The sequence below is a fragment of the Choristoneura fumiferana genome, chromosome 23 (genome assembly GCF_025370935.1).
Source record: "Choristoneura fumiferana chromosome 23, NRCan_CFum_1, whole genome shotgun sequence".
Classification (NCBI taxonomy): domain Eukaryota; kingdom Metazoa; phylum Arthropoda; class Insecta; order Lepidoptera; family Tortricidae; genus Choristoneura; species Choristoneura fumiferana.
In genome coordinates, this window is record NC_133494.1 from 3286927 (window position 1) to 3302816 (window position 15890).

Genomic DNA, 15890 nt, shown 5'->3' on the forward strand with positions numbered 1-15890 from the left:
TTCCCGTGTCGGGGCAGATATTTGTATGAAAAATACGAATGTTTGTTCTCGGGTCTTGGGTGTTTAATATGTATTTAAGTATGTATCTATCTATATAATTATATTTATCCGTTGCTTAGTACCCATAACACAAGCTTTGCTAAGCTTACTTTGGGACTAGGTCAATTGGTGTGAATTGTCCCGTGATATTTATTTATTTATTTTATTTATGAGTGAACTTTATGAACATTATTTCAAGGGCCACTTTTGTTAACGTATTGATTTGAGATACGAGATTTTTTCAAATTATAGTGACGATATTTACATTACATCCACATTTTATACTAGGTACGTTGGTTTTTAGAGATTTTCATTCGGGGTTTCAGGTACTAAAACAGTCAAATATTTATTTGGCCTTGTAAAATCGACAACTATCGTGAAGCCGTGGTGGCCTAGTGGTTTGACCTATCGCCTCTCAAGCAGAGGCTCGTGGGTTCAAACCCCGGCTCGCACCTCTGAGTTTTTCGAAATTCATGTGCGGAATTACATTTGATATTTACCACGAGCTTTACGGCGAAGGAAAACATCGTGAGGAAACCTGCACAAACCTGCGAAGCAATTCAATGGTGCGTATGAACTTCCCAATCCGCACTGGGCCCGCGTGGGAACTATGGCCCAAACCATCTTGTTCTGAGAGGAGGACTGTGCCCAGCAGTGGGACGTATAGGCTGGGATGGATGGATGGAAACAGAAACTGCCTCATAATTTCTCAATTCACAACGATGAATGTTCTTACACTTGCACTGACAAGGTAACTTGCTACCGTACGTATTTACGGTAGCAAGTTACGTTAGTAAGTAATGTATTACTGCCTGACCTGACGACACCCTAGAGGAGTCAAAGTAACAGCGTTGATAATAATATCATCAGTGGTGTAGCGGTATAGCACGCGGTACGGAATACCGAGGACCTGGGTTCGATTCCCAGTGATGGTCTTATTTTTCTGGTTTTTCTGTGCATGTATATTTCAGTTTGTATTTTCAATTTAGGTTTTACGGGATGACCGTAAAAGTAAAAATTTGGAATTGAAATAAAAAATACAAAAAGATTCCAAAAAAACAATCTTAATAATATATTATCCAGCTAAGAAACTCAGTCATCTAGACGGTGCAGTGCGAGGCAGACCATCCATAGCAAGCAGATCGGACTCGATACATAGTCTGGGAGGCTACTACGAAATTTGAAAATCGAGGTTCGTATCGAACCGTCCCTCTCACTCTCGTATTAAATACTATTAGCGCCAGCGGAACGGCAAGATACCAAGTTCGAATTTTGCACTTCGTATTACAGAGCCTGTTTAATTCTGCGTTAAACTGCGTAGATACGCTTCCACAGCGTCTATCCCTTGATCAAGGTAGAGCGAGATTGTCTACACCGCTTCCGCGCCTTCCAAAAGGCGTCATCATAATTTTATTTGCACTGGAAACTGGTGACCCTTGCCATTTATACCTTAACAAGTTTAAAGACACTCGGTAGACTCTTGTTGCAGTCAGCACCTGCACCTGCACCTGCGACAGGGTTGTGACAAGTTTTTTTTTTATTCGACTGGATGGAAAACGAGCAAGTGGGTCTCCTGGTGGTAAGAGATTGCAGATGCGTTGCCAACCTAGAGGCCTAAGATGGGATACCTCAAGTGCCAGTAATTTCACCGGCTGTCTTACTCTCCACGTCGAAACACAACAGTGCAAGGTCACATGGTCCTACCACCTGCAAAAAGTGTTATATTTATAGGTATACGAACTTGAAAAGGTAAAGCGCCTAGAGTGACAGCTCCTCTTGCTTTACCCCAGGGCCGGCGCTGTTGCCACTGTATTACTTCCTGCCCTGAATAATATACGACGACCGGATGGCCAAGTGGTTAGAGAACCTGACTACGAAGCTTGAGGTTCTGGGTTCAATTCCCGGCCGGGGCAGATATTTGTATGAATAATACGAATGTTTGTTCTCGGATCTTGGATGATCAATTTGTATTTAAGTATGTATTTATCTTCATAAGTATGTTTATCCGTTGCCTAGTATCCATATTACAAGCTTTGCTTAGTTTGGGACTAGGTCAATTGGTGTGAAGTGTCCCATGATATTATTTATTTATTATATAAGCTTGTTACTCCGGTTCGCTTAGTCCATTTCCTCCGTTTCTACTCATTACCTTTTTAAGTAAAAAGCGGGCATCAGTCTGTTAATAATCTTACCTCTTAACGACCTATATAGAATCTAGGTTCTAAGATGAGTTGTCGACCGTACGAGTTCCTTGTACAAGTACCTATATGGCTGAACGTGTTTGTCATGAACCAATAGAAACGTTTCATTTTTCTATCCTCGCACAGCGCATCTATTTAGTGGAAATAGGTCATCAGAGCGAGGATAGGTAAATGTAGGGTTTCTATTGGTTCATGACAAACACATTCCTCGCAACGCATACTCGGCTCCTCGCACATATCTGGTAGAAACGTAGCCTTAGATGGAGTTTATTTGAGGATCTTTAATCATCGTATTGTTTGCGTAGCAGTTTTTTTGCTCGTCCAGTTGCGTCTTATATGTTTGGCATCTTATAGTCTCCGAAAGACACTGAAACCTGTACAACAACATCATCAACAGTTTAAACACTTACCCAGCCTTCCTCTCAACTCCGAGGGTCTCAGCGCCGGTTCCTCCAGCACTTGCGGAGGGGGCCGGGGGCGCGGGGGCGGCGGGGGAGGCGGCGGCGCCTCGTCTCCGGAACTGCCGCCTGATGAGACCCCGGAAGAGGCCGAGGCTTGCACCACGGTGGTCTCTTCTGTCACGGAGGCTCGGCGGCTGCCAGCGGCCGAGGAAAGCCGGCTGGCCTGGTGGAGTCGTACCATTAGATTTTGTCGGTATACTTAAAATACTATGGTTCAGCATAACTACATACAGCACCTGGGACTTATCACGCTACCGAAAAAACGAGGTAATAATTACTCGATGTTTCAGCCACATTACAGTGGCCATGGTCACAAGTAGACAAGTCCCGAGTATCTACTACAGTAATATTTTTTTATGGAATAGGGGGCAAACGAGCAAACGGATCGCCTGATGGTAAGCGATGAGTCACAAGTGCGTTGCCGGCCTTTTAGGTAAGAGTAGGTATGCTCTTTAGTACCTAGTAGTTACGTTATGAGTGAAATTTAAAAGATTGGTTCGGCATTTCATAGATGACTTCATATTTTGTTCCATTTTGATGGGATATGTTACACGACATGTCGAGTGTTATTCATAAACCCTAAGGCATCGTCCTAATAGAACGCGAATGCGCGATCATCGTAGGTTCGCGAGAATTTTACTCATACGAACGCGCGATCAAACATATTGAACTCGAATAGGTGTCCTAACTGACAATCGTGCGAACGTGCCAAATTCAAATTCAAAATTCAAATGATTTATTCAGTAAATAGGCCGCAATGGGCACTTTTACACGTCATTTTTTAAACTACCAGCGCTTTCGGAAAGACCATCATTGCCAAGAAGAATGCGCCGCAAGAAACTCGGCAGAAAGTCATTTTTTCATAATAAGTACTTAATATAATTACAAATAAAATACTTAAAAACTATATTATACAATTAAGGAAAAAAAAACAAAAAATAATAATACTTAATAAAAATACAGGGATGTATGGGGTCCCTTAGTTACAATACTAAACACTAACTATATCTAAACTATATCTACGTTCAGTGGAAGTGTAGAATGCTTCCACCGTCGTACAATACGATATTTGACTATTTTGTATATGTTTTATAAATTAAAAATTCACAATGCTTGTTATCGAATAGAGAAACAATTTTTAAGCTACCTTTACAAATAACAAAGTTATAATAGTTTGAAATTCAAGATTAGACAGAGAAAGACATACTGGCATGTGACGTCACTCGCTAGTACCTACCGCCATATTTGCTGCATAGAGAAAAGCGTTTGAGAAAGAGACAGGTATACAGATTTTTCAAAAAATCACTATAAATCCAATTTTCAACCGATTTAAATTTTCTCTCGCTAAACACTATATCTATATTTTCAAAATAATATTAAGATATGGCAAATTAAGGAGTTGTCAAATACTTATGGAATATATGTATGCACCTTTATGTCTTTGTGGGTGACATGACTGTATACTTACGAAGTTCTGGGCCTTGTGCGTAAGCGCAGCCAGTTTGGTAGCGATGGTGGACTTGACGTGCGCTTCTGGTGCTGGTGATACTTCCTCGTACGCCTTGCTTATGCTGTTCGACAGAAACTTGTGTTAAGTATGCTATCGGTCGGACAGCCAATCGGTTAGAGAACCTAACTATGAAAGAAACAAAGAAAGTAAGGTTAATTTGGGCTCCATAAGTACCACCTAAAACTAAGACTAGAACTAGCACTAAAACTATGTTACTATGAAGCTTAAGGTCTCGGGTTCGATCCCTGGTCTGGCCAGATATTTGTATGATTAATATTAGTTTTTGCTCTCGGGTCTTGGACGTCTTATTACGTATTTAAGTATGTATTTATATGTATCAGTTGTCTAGTACCCATAGTACAAGCATTGCTTAGTTTGAGACTAGGTTAAATTGGTGTCAATTGTCCAATTATATTGATTGATTGATAATCTTTCAACGGAGGACAGAGTAAGGTTAGGTACTGAAGCAAGCAGCAACAAATAATTTTAAAAAATATATATGATAAAAAAATTAGAGCAGGGTTCCAATCAACCAATATAAAACCCTACACGTGACATTTTGCTTAGAAACAGGGAATTTCAAAATGTCTTAAATCCATAGTGCTAATTCTGAAAAATTTGATAAACTGTCAAAGTTAAACCGGGTTTAAAGATGAGAAATACTTTGCAGATTGATAGTTAACTTACTTGTCAGTGCTGTCTTTAGGGGTATAGTCGACGACGAGCGCAGCGCTGCCGGGGCGGCTGTGGCTGCCAGAGTCACGGGAACTGCTCCTGTGGCAAACAATATTTGGCATCAAACCAATCAATCAAATTCTTCTACTGTCCGTTTTTCCAGAAATTTCCAGCCTCGCACAGCAAAACTCTGGAATGAATTGTCGCCTGCGGTATTCCCGGATCGATATGACCTTCAAACCTTCAAGAAAAGAGCGTACTCCTACCTAAAAGGCCGGCAACGCACTTGTGACTCTTCTGGTGTTGCAGGTGTCCATGGGCGAAGGTAATCGCTTACCATAAGGCGATCCGTTTGTTCGTTTGCCTCCTATTCCATATATGCAATGCAATGCTGCTTACAGAAGAACATAATTCTAAATTCTAAATTGTTGATTGTCTTTTGTTCTTTCCTGCCATTCGCTGTGCTATTTGAGAAGACTTAACTTAAGAGCGTTTAAATACCTGCTGAGCTGGTAACGTTGCATTTTTGTTAGTTTTTCCTCGATTATTCCATAAAAATTTAATGTAAATTAAAAATGTTGTCTACTCCAATAATTATTCGTTATAGACTTTTATTTTCTTTAAAACCCGCTAATAAACATTAATTCGTTTTTAAAGAATATAAAAGTCTATCACGAATAATTATTGGAGTAGACACATTAACTTATATAATATTCTATCAGGCAACATTTTTAATTTTCATTCAATTAACTTTGTAGTTAACAATTAACTAACAAAAATGCAACGTTGCCAGCTCAGCAGGTATAAACGCACTTAATATTGGTTTCCTTTGCAAATTAAAAAAATATACTCGTATATGCACCTCCCGCACGTCCCGCACGCCACGCCTGTCGCGTGTTATTGTAAATGCTTGGCTCTCGTTTTACAGTTCGACAAAAAAAAAACCGGCGAATGATCGATGTTCTGTTACAAGTGAATACTCAAGCGCATCAGCACCTTCAAAGCCCGGTTTAGATCTGCAACTACTACATTGCGAGTCCGTAAAGCCCACGAGTTTGTAGTGGTGAATCGAGTAATGCAACTTGCATGATTTTTCTTGCAAACCTGATGAGATATTTGAACAATAAATAAATGTTCTGTGGTCTGAGCAGACTTACCTCCTCCTCTGGTGGTCCTGTTTGGGCATATAGATGTCTTCGTAGTGGTGGTCGCGGCGGGTGGCCTCGGCGCCACTGTCGCTGTCGGACTGCTCTGGCACAGTCGTCGCCTCCGACCCGTGGACCTCAGCTTTCACTGGAGACAGATGTTTAGTGATGAATAAAGCATGGTGGCCTAGTAGTTTCACCTATGGCCTCTCAAACAGAGGATCGTGGGTTCAAACGCAGGTGCGCTGAGTTTTTCGAAATTTACGTGCGAAATTGCTCTCGAAAATCACGAGATTTACGGTTAAGTGTTCCTTTAAAGTTTGCTAAAAGCTTATGGTAAATTTCAACTGTAATTTTGAACCTATTACATCGTGGTATTTATTTAAGTTGCATGAAGTACACGTACACAATTCCTAGGCATATCGTGACATGTCGTTCAAAACCCACCGTTTAGTGATTAGCCTAGTGACGTTTAGGCAAATCATGAAATTCCTAGGCATATCATGAAACGCCGCCATATCGGTCCTGGCACTTCGCAGGCCGCTGCGCTGCCGCGGCACACTCGCTTCGCTCGCTCGGCTCGTGCGTTGAGGTCACAATTCATACTAACAACTCCTCGCTTCGCTCGTCGTACCGAAATTTTACTTTTTTTCGGCATATCACGTTGTGCCCGGTATAGAGCTAGGAATATCGACGAATGCGTTGCTCTAATCGATCCGCCGTATTGTTTTTCAGGCACATCGTGATATGCCTAGCCAACATTTAGGCATATGTATCGTGAAATGGCGCCATTTCACGATATGCCTAGGAATTTCGTGATCTGGCGGATTTTACGATCGGCCGCCGACATAGACAATCTCGCTCTACTTTGATCAAGGGCTAGAGCCGACGCTGACACGACACTTACATAGGTAGTTATAAAATTAGTCGGAAGTAAATAGGACAAAAAGCCTTGGTGGCCTAGTGGTTTGACCTATCGCCTCTCAAGCAGAGGGTCGTGGGTTCAAACCCCGGCTCGCACCTCTGAGTTTTTCGAAATTCATGTGCGGAATTACATTTGAAATTTACCACGAGCTTTGCGGTGAAGGAAAATATCGTGAGGAAACCTGCACAAACCTGCGAAGCAATTCAATGGTGCGTGTGAAGTTCCCAATCCGCACTGGGCCCGCGTGGGAACTATGGCCCAAGCCCTCTTGTTCTGAGAGGAGGCCTGTGCCCAACAGTGGGACGTATATAGGCTGGGATAATGATGATGTGGTCGGAAGTAAATAGGACAATAGGATGACAATGCCATTTTTAGGGTTCCGTAGCCAGAATGGCAAAAACAGAACCCTTAAAGTTTCGCAATGTCTGTCTGTCTATCTGTCTGTTTGTCCATCCGTCCGTCAGCGGCTTTGCTCAGAGATTATCAGTGCTTGAAAATGTAATTTTGTACGGATATAATGTGGCAACTATGCCGACCAACAAATGGTATGAAAAACAATAAAAAAAAATTTTTTTAGGGCAACTACCCTACGGGACTTTACGTCTATACGTAAAGTGGGGCTGATTATTTTTTCTCGTCTAATCCTATAGCATAATCATTGGGGGTTGTGAAGAATATTTATATATATTTCGTTTTTTACCGTACCTGTTATGACAGGAGCCTCCTGCCCCTCAGCCGGCACCCGGGGCCCGGGCGAGCGCGTGTGGAACAAGTCGCGCACGCGCTGGTACAACGCGGCGGGCGCGTTGGACGTCGGCGTTGCGTTGTGTAGGTACCAACCGCTCGCGTTGCTGGCGTCCGCGTCGGATGCGGAACAAGCTGGGGAGACACGGTACGATGAAGACATTTTTGTCAAATGTGACGTGTCACAAGATCTACGCTGCTTCTTGTTTTTTTTATACCAGGCCAGTCTTGGTATCTTGTGATTTGTTAAAATCGGAACATGTATATTTTATTATACTTATTACCTTTGTTGGTGTTTATTGTCAAATAAGTTAATGATAGGCTAGGGTCTTAAATATATTTACCCCCTGCTTCACCATCCATGGATTAAATTTATCCGTCAAATAAAATTAATCAATGGGTGGTGAAACAGCCCCTTAGTCTGTCAATTAGATTATCAACAAATATTTTACCTGTATTTTTTGTTTTGTCAATCAAACAATAAAATATGAAGATATAGCCAGTTATAGTTTTGTTTGATGTCACTCCGTACGACACTTTTTAGCACGGCGTGACGTCACGCCCCCCCCCCTGCCCCATCTTTTGACGCGCTTCATCTTTGTAATTTTTTGTTTGATTGACAAAAGAAAAAATACGTGACCAATATTTTCTGCTGACAGACTAACATAGAATAATATTTTTTTTTCAGGAAAAATATATGTTTGTCTGTCTGTGGCATCGTAGCTGTCAAATAGATGATTCGATTTCGATGCGATTTTTTTTACGTGAAAGCGAGTTTTTTTGTGGTTCTTAGCTGTTTAATTAAAATTGGATTAGCCGTGTTTGAGCCTGTTGAACTCTGAAATGACTATAAACTTTTTTAAGTTGGTTAGGTTACTTTTTCGATTATTTTCTACACTGAAACTAAAATTAACTATCTCAAACCACACACCAAAACTCTCATACACCAGAGACCGCTGCTCCACTGTCCAAGCCTGCCACATCGTATTGCCAACAACACTCATATTTCCAGGAAATCAGGAAATAAAAGCGCAAACATAAAACTGTACTACTGTATTACACTGTAACACGTCCGCTCACCACCACTACAGGAAAACTAATGCCCATTGATGTGCAAAAAACTAAAGCCCCTCACTTCCTACCAACCCACCTGATTCAACTTCATCAGCACTAATCGACAATTCAAGCTAACCTCTCGCTTCAACTCATTAAGAGTGAAAAGGATCAACGTGACTGAATCGATTGGCTTTTAATTGAATACTTCCGTCGTATTCGCTCGCCCTATTAGATGCGCTTGCGATTTTTCACGCCGTCAATCATAGTGTTGCGATATTGAAACGGATTATGTTTGGAAGACAGGGCGTTATGTGGATCGTTGCAAAATTTGTTTTTGTGTAGGAAATGTAAGGTATAGGCAAGCGTATCAAATAGGAAAACGTTGAAAATTATGACATTACCTCAAATTACGTATCCATTAACGTTAAACAATAATTTCCTATATTTTACTGCAGGTACTTAGTTGCACAGTATATAAAAGGAACTATGTCTGTATGTCTACAATTGTGTTTATTTCCAAAGTAAAATACCTACTCCCTTTCTTTTTGTCCTAAGCTAGGTAAGAACTCGCAATTCCCACCGAATTGGCTATTAAACATTAAACATGACGTCAGCTATTACTACAATTAAAAAAAAAATTTTTTAGCTCCCTTCGGACGGCGTTAAACTTTCCAACCTGTATATTTACTGAGTCGTTTAATGTTTTTAACTTTTTTGATTGTCACTCATTATACGATAAAACGGGACTTATCACGCTAAACACACGAATAATATTTACCTCGACGTTTCGACCAAATTACAGTGGCCGTGGTCACGAGTAGACAAAAGTGTCGTGTAGAGTTGATCCCAATAACGACCCAAGATCACCCTTGACTATCAAGTCTAAATTATCTACCTATATTAATACAAACCTGAGCTCTCTTCTTCAGAACTGTGATGCGTGACAGTCGTGGACGTCCTCTGCATGGGATTCACGTAGAGACCATCGGCGGGGCCCGACCGGTCCGAGCTTATGGACCCTATGGGTGTGGAGGGGAGGGAGCCCCGGCGCTCCTGCACGGAACCTCTGCGCTCGCGCTCCGGCGCATGCAGGTAGAATGGGGAACGGGTGCCATTGGCGTTCACGCAGTTGGGTAGGGCGCACTGAAATAAAAGATAGGTAAAATGTAGGGGGAGCTACTGCAGGCACTGCAGCTGTTTTTGATTTGGTAAGATCCTGGTCACAGCACCATAGCGAGGCGTTGTAACGTGAAACGTCACTTTGCCGTTACGGTGTGCCACAAGATGTAGGTTATAGCGAATTATATTGTGTGTCTTTACTATAAGCCTTATGCACAGCAGACTCAGAGTTGCTCATAGCTATAGAGATATTTCCAAAAATTGAGTCGAATTGAGAGGGCTATGCTCGGGGTTTCTCTACGAAATCGAATTAGAAATGAAGGGACACGTAGGAAAACGAGGGTCAAATACATATAGTCATGCGAATTAACTCGTTGTTGACGCCATATAGCCATATAGTACGGAGAAAAGATGGCCGTTGGGGCCGAAAAGTTCTCGAATGGAGACCGCGGATTGGCAAGTGCAGCCTAGGACGTCCACAAATGAGATGCACGGATGACCTGGTTAAAGCCGCAGGCTCGCGGTAGATGCACGCCACTTCCAACCGAAGCACCTGGAGGTCTACGGGGGAGGCCTATGTCCAACAAAGTAGGTACTTTATTACATGAGTAAACAATGTGTGTAATACTTACTCGTGCATCTCCCGGCGTACATGCGCAGGAGTGGACCGCCTTGTAATTCGCGAGCTGCTTACTGTCGGCGCCCGCGGCGCCCGCTGCCACCAGTACGTTCAAACACTGGAAAACACAAACATAACCATAAACTTATGCGTATTCTTTAGGTACCCCTTATCTCAATGGTTGTTAATTGTGCTTCTTTCTTTATTTTTTAACCCCCAACGCAAAAAGAGGGGTGTTATAAGTTTGACCGCTATGCGTGTCTGTGTGTCTGTCTGTGGCACCGTAGCTCTTAAACGGGTAGACCGATTTGAATGCAGTTTTTTTATTTGAAATCAGGTTTTCTAGCGATGGTTCTTAGATGTTTCATCAAAATCACTTAAGCCGTTTTTAAAATATTGAACTTTGAAATGACAAAGTCAGAGGTTTTCCAAGTTTTCGTTGGATAGGTTATATACAAAAAGGGTTTACATAAATACATACATACAAACATACATATTGGTAATGATCCTTCATGTTTCCTGCAAAAGTATGGCGATACATTTTTATGACCCCTGTGGGCCATTTTAAATAATAGATAAAACGCAGGTTGCCACAAGGACTTAGGCTGCCCGCTGCCCTGTTTTTTAAAGTACTGGTTAACTTCACAGAAAAATATGTGGCTGTAGGTATTAAAATTGCAGCAGGCTTGTAACATTGAACTCAGCATATCCAAAGCGAATTGGACACGGTACAGATAAAGGTCGGCGTCATTGTTCCCAGGATATGCGTGCGCGCATGACACGAGCAAGGTTATTGACAGGGTTAATACTAACATTTTGTATTGAGGCAAACAAATAACCACATTGCCCAAAGATAAAGAATATTAAGAGAGAGAGACATTTGTTTATACATAGGTACTTATGGGATACACAGAAAAAAACATTAAAGGTAAATAATAAATACAATTTAACCTATATCCTCAGTCGCCTCTTAAGACATCCACGGAAGAAATGGAGAGGTGTAATTCTAACCCGACACCACACGGTTAAGGTATACCGTGGCGACAGGCTAACAACCTGTCACTATTCAAATTCAAAAATTCAAAATTCAAATGATTTATTCAGTAAATAGGCCGCAATGGGCACTTTTACAGGTCATTTTTTAAACTACCAGCGCTTTCGGAAAGACCATCATTGCCAAGAAGAATGCGCCGCAAGAAACTTGGCAGAAAGTCATTTTTTCATAATAATATAATTACAAATAAAATACTTAAAAACTATATTATACAATAAGAGAAAAAAATACAAAAATAATAATAATAAAAATACAGGGATGACCGTATTGCATTGCGTATTGTACCGTTTTTGTCAAACTTAAAACCTAAAATTGCTAAAAGTGGCTCCGAAGCGGTAACGTTTCTTGTGCTCTGCCTACCCCATTTGGGAATACAGGCGTGATGTTTGTGTGTGTAATAAATACAAATGAACATCGAATAGCATAAATTAGGCCCCACTCAGCATAATTTTGGGTTACGATCATCGTTTTCCAGTGGGACCCAAAGAATTAAAAATTAAAATAAAACAAAATTCTTTACATATTGGAATAAGCCGCAGTGCCCATTAGGAGCGAAGTTATATTTAAAGCGATATTTCGTTTGTTTTTTGTCCGTAGCATTTTATTTTTGAGCCCGCAATTTAATATAGAAACGTTCTCTATGATTAAATATCGTGACTGTAAACTCGGCCGAAATTAAATTAATTAGTCGCTCGAACGTGTGCAGACCAGCAAGGTGTGACCGGTGAAAACTGATACTTTCCAAACGTGATGTTTACTCCATTGTTTCCTTAATCTATGGAAAATGATGCTCTAAACTGCTGGTTAGTACAATCGGCTACAAAAGCTCTTGATGTTCGTATTATTTTCATAATAAGGTCTAGCGGGCGACATTGCCATGCTGTAAGCATGATAATTATGTACCTTTAATAAGTCGTCTGCCAGGTTTATTAAGTAAGATTATTATGTTAGATTATCCTCCGAAAAAAAGGGTGCTAAAAGTTTAAATGTATGCGAACGATTCATTAATTACACATAAAAATAAAAATAAACACGAATACGTAGCACAGAAAGAGGTTATCCCTGAACTATCAGCAAATCTACCAAATCTAAAAAAGTATTGTATTTTATTGTAAAACTCTTTATTGTATATAAAAACACATGAAAATATATATCTAGTTCCGAAAAGAGAATGTAAAAAGATGGGCAAACAGTAAAAATTACGTGCGGTAAAAACTCTATTTGTCTCGCAGTTTCTGATTCTGATAGAGTGATAAGTCAAAGTCAAAGTCAAAATATCTTTATTCAATTTAGGCTATAACAAGCACTTATGAATGTAAAAAAAATCTACCACCGGTTCGGAAAAACCTCTGCTGAGAAGAATCCGGCAAGAAACTCAACGAGGTATATTTTTTTTAAAACAGATTTACAATATTATTAAATGATATGTATACATCACAAGTATTTAACACAACTTTATTTTTTACAGAGTAGGTTCGCTATTTAAAGGGATCGCTAATGCGGATCGGAATTATTTCCAAATATCCCTGTCCATGATATAATCATTAACTTTATAATACGCCTTTGATATTAATGTCTTTTTGACAATATATCTGAATTTTGTATCCGTTTCATTTATAATATTTTTTGGAATTTTGAAAGAAAGAAAGAAAGAAAAGTTTATTTTGGCTCCAAAATGTACCACCTAGAACTAAGACTAGAACTAGCACTAAAACTATGTTACTAGGTGACACGGCAGGATACCAAAAAGGGTCTCCACTCAGCATGTGTTGCCGCACATTATGTGCAGTAACGCACATAATGCACATTTTATTATAAAAACGTATGCAATTTCCCAGAAAAGACTTTTTGGTTTTAGCCAGTCTGTAAGATGGAACTTTAAGTTTCCCTGTGTTTCTAGTAGCCTTTGGCTTATCGACGTTAGTGGGAAAATCACATATGTTCTTCCTAACATATATGATTATTTCAAAAACATAAAGCGACGGCAGGGTTAGGATATCTGTTTCCTTAAAAAAAGATCTTAAAGATTCACGCGTCTTCAAATTATAAATTGCTCGCATTGCTCTCTTTTGTAAGATAAAAATTGACTCAATGTCTGCAGCAGATCCCCATAAAATAAGGCCGTAATTTGGTGCATTAGTGATCGCTTGGTAAGCCAAAGTTAAAGGTACGATTCCATTACAGAATCTTATTTTGTTCGATGTGAATCGGTTAAAATGTTTGCCAGGTATGAACTGACAGTCTTTCAAGTCATGTGGACATGATAGTTACTTGAAGGATTTTCAACTTTTGATGCTGACTGTACATAAATAAATGGTGGTGAATGTATGTAAATGTTGATATTGTACGGACATTGTCGCAGTGCGAATATTTTCCTGGCACTTAGGACCTCAAAGTAAGCGTAAGATTGTCGTGACAGCACTCTTTTGTTTTTACGCAACAATTACGGAACGGGCGATCTACGCTGATGATATTGTTGTTTTTACCGTTTATTGTTATACATATGCACTTATAGTCAACATGAATGGGGTATTATGAAGTTGTTAACGCTGTAAAACTGTTTGCAGTAAACAATTGTTATTTCTTTTATACGTTTCGGTTACTTGCACGTTTGACGAAAATTTAGTTGTCGCAAATGTCTTACAATGAGATGAAATCTTAATACGTAATCAGACACATTGTACAAAATGTTACAGGTATGCGACGAAACCATTTTTCGATTTCAGTGATTGATTCACTAGTAAAATATATATGTAGGTACATAAATAGCCGCTTTAATATCACCCCCATGAGCCTGTATCCTCTATATAGTTAGGTAAGCCCGCATCTACGCCTCCATTGCGCACTTTTTTTGTATTTATTTATGTACTTACTTAGATATTTCACATTTCTACATGCTTTTAAATTAAAAACCAATTCTAGCTCCGCACTTACAGTAACTACTTACTTACTTCCTTTATCCTTTAGGAATTATGCAAAATCCGTTAATATTGGTGTTTAATTTTCCATGCAAAGTTTCTCCTTTCTAGGATCGAAAGTTTAAGCTGGCGTTATGAATCAATCTGACATATTTCTTTTCATATTTTTCTAGTAACATTTTCATGACTACTAGTGGTAATAGATGGGTTTGTGTGATTCTTGTGTGTTCTTACAGTGTGGAGGTGGAGGAACTACTTGAACATGCATATCTTGCATAAACTTAGCTACGAATATCATAAGGTCGCGGGTGAGCAAAAAAATTCTTTAAGTTTATCGATATGGACCTCAGCAAAGTAACGCCTGATTCAATAAATGTACGTATGTATGTAAACTCTTTATTGTAGAAAAGAAAAGAAACAAAACACAATTGACAAACTTTGAGATACTTATACAAAGGCGGACTTATCCCTGTAAGGGATCTCAACCGACTCTTGACTGGTGTCAACCTACACTTTATCATCACAATCATTTTCACTACTACCTTCTGTCACACGGTATAAGACGAGGGTAAAAAGACATCGAATACGATGGCGAGCGTCAGCACGTTAGATAAAACGGCCCCAGTTTCAGAAAAAGTGATGACGGGACTTGCGGTGATGATATAAGCCAATACTAATTTGAAACTTACATCCAAATGATGGTTCTCAGCAGCGTCGTTGATGGGGCTCTTCCCATGCCTGTCGAGATGAAGCCTGGCGCCATGCCGCAGCAGCCAGCGAACTGTCGACAAGTGTCCTCGCGAGGCGGCGAAGTGGAGCGGCGTCGCGCCGTCTCCGTCGCGCGCGTTGGGATCTACGCCGCGCTCCACGATCTAAAAAGAGACAGAGGGATGTTTGTAGCTTCGATAGATGCAAAATGAATATTTTGAGAAAAATTCTAATAGGCCTCAGAGGACTGTTTCACGTGTCTTTTTATAGTCTACCAACACAATCTCTTACAAAAACACAATTACTTTTAAATTTAACACGTGCTTTAAGAGGTGACGTAAACATTGTGAGGAAATATACAGCACCTGGAAAGAAACCAAATTGTGTGTGAAGTTGCCAATCTACACCGGGAACTGCAGCCAAGCCCTCTCATTGCTGCGAGGAGGCCTGTGCTCAGTAGTGGGACGTACATATATATAACTATATAGGCCGAGATAACAGAATAGGTAAATTAAAAAAAAAACACATAATAATATTGATACAGTCAAGCAAAATCGTCAATTTACACTTGCATTTTTCTTAAGAAGAAAGTTGCAAAACAAGTAAAATTAACGCTAAACTCGTCCTCAATTGAAGTACTTTTAGTAGTCATAAAAATTAAGTACAAAAATCGGCACGTGCGCCATTTCAATTAAAATTCAATGCAATTATCAATT

The 15890-nt window shown here is 40.0% G+C and overlaps 1 protein-coding gene across 4 annotated transcripts in view; it reads right to left on the minus strand.

Moving 5' to 3' along the window:
* Positions 1 to 15890, minus strand: part of f (espin protein forked) — a 112312-nt gene that overhangs the window by 20938 nt on the left and 75484 nt on the right. For all 4 annotated transcript variants that reach the window (XM_074105163.1, XM_074105166.1, XM_074105165.1 and 1 more), the window contains 8 exons: positions 15156 to 15338; positions 10508 to 10612; positions 9668 to 9899; positions 7662 to 7835; positions 6044 to 6179; positions 4899 to 4985; positions 4170 to 4272; positions 2651 to 2864 (listed from right to left, as the gene is read on the minus strand). In XM_074105163.1, the coding sequence (XP_073961264.1) occupies positions 2651 to 2864; positions 4170 to 4272; positions 4899 to 4985; positions 6044 to 6179; positions 7662 to 7835; positions 9668 to 9899; positions 10508 to 10612; positions 15156 to 15338 (1234 nt within the window). The remainder of the gene's footprint in view (positions 1 to 2650; positions 2865 to 4169; positions 4273 to 4898; positions 4986 to 6043; positions 6180 to 7661; positions 7836 to 9667; positions 9900 to 10507; positions 10613 to 15155; positions 15339 to 15890) is intronic.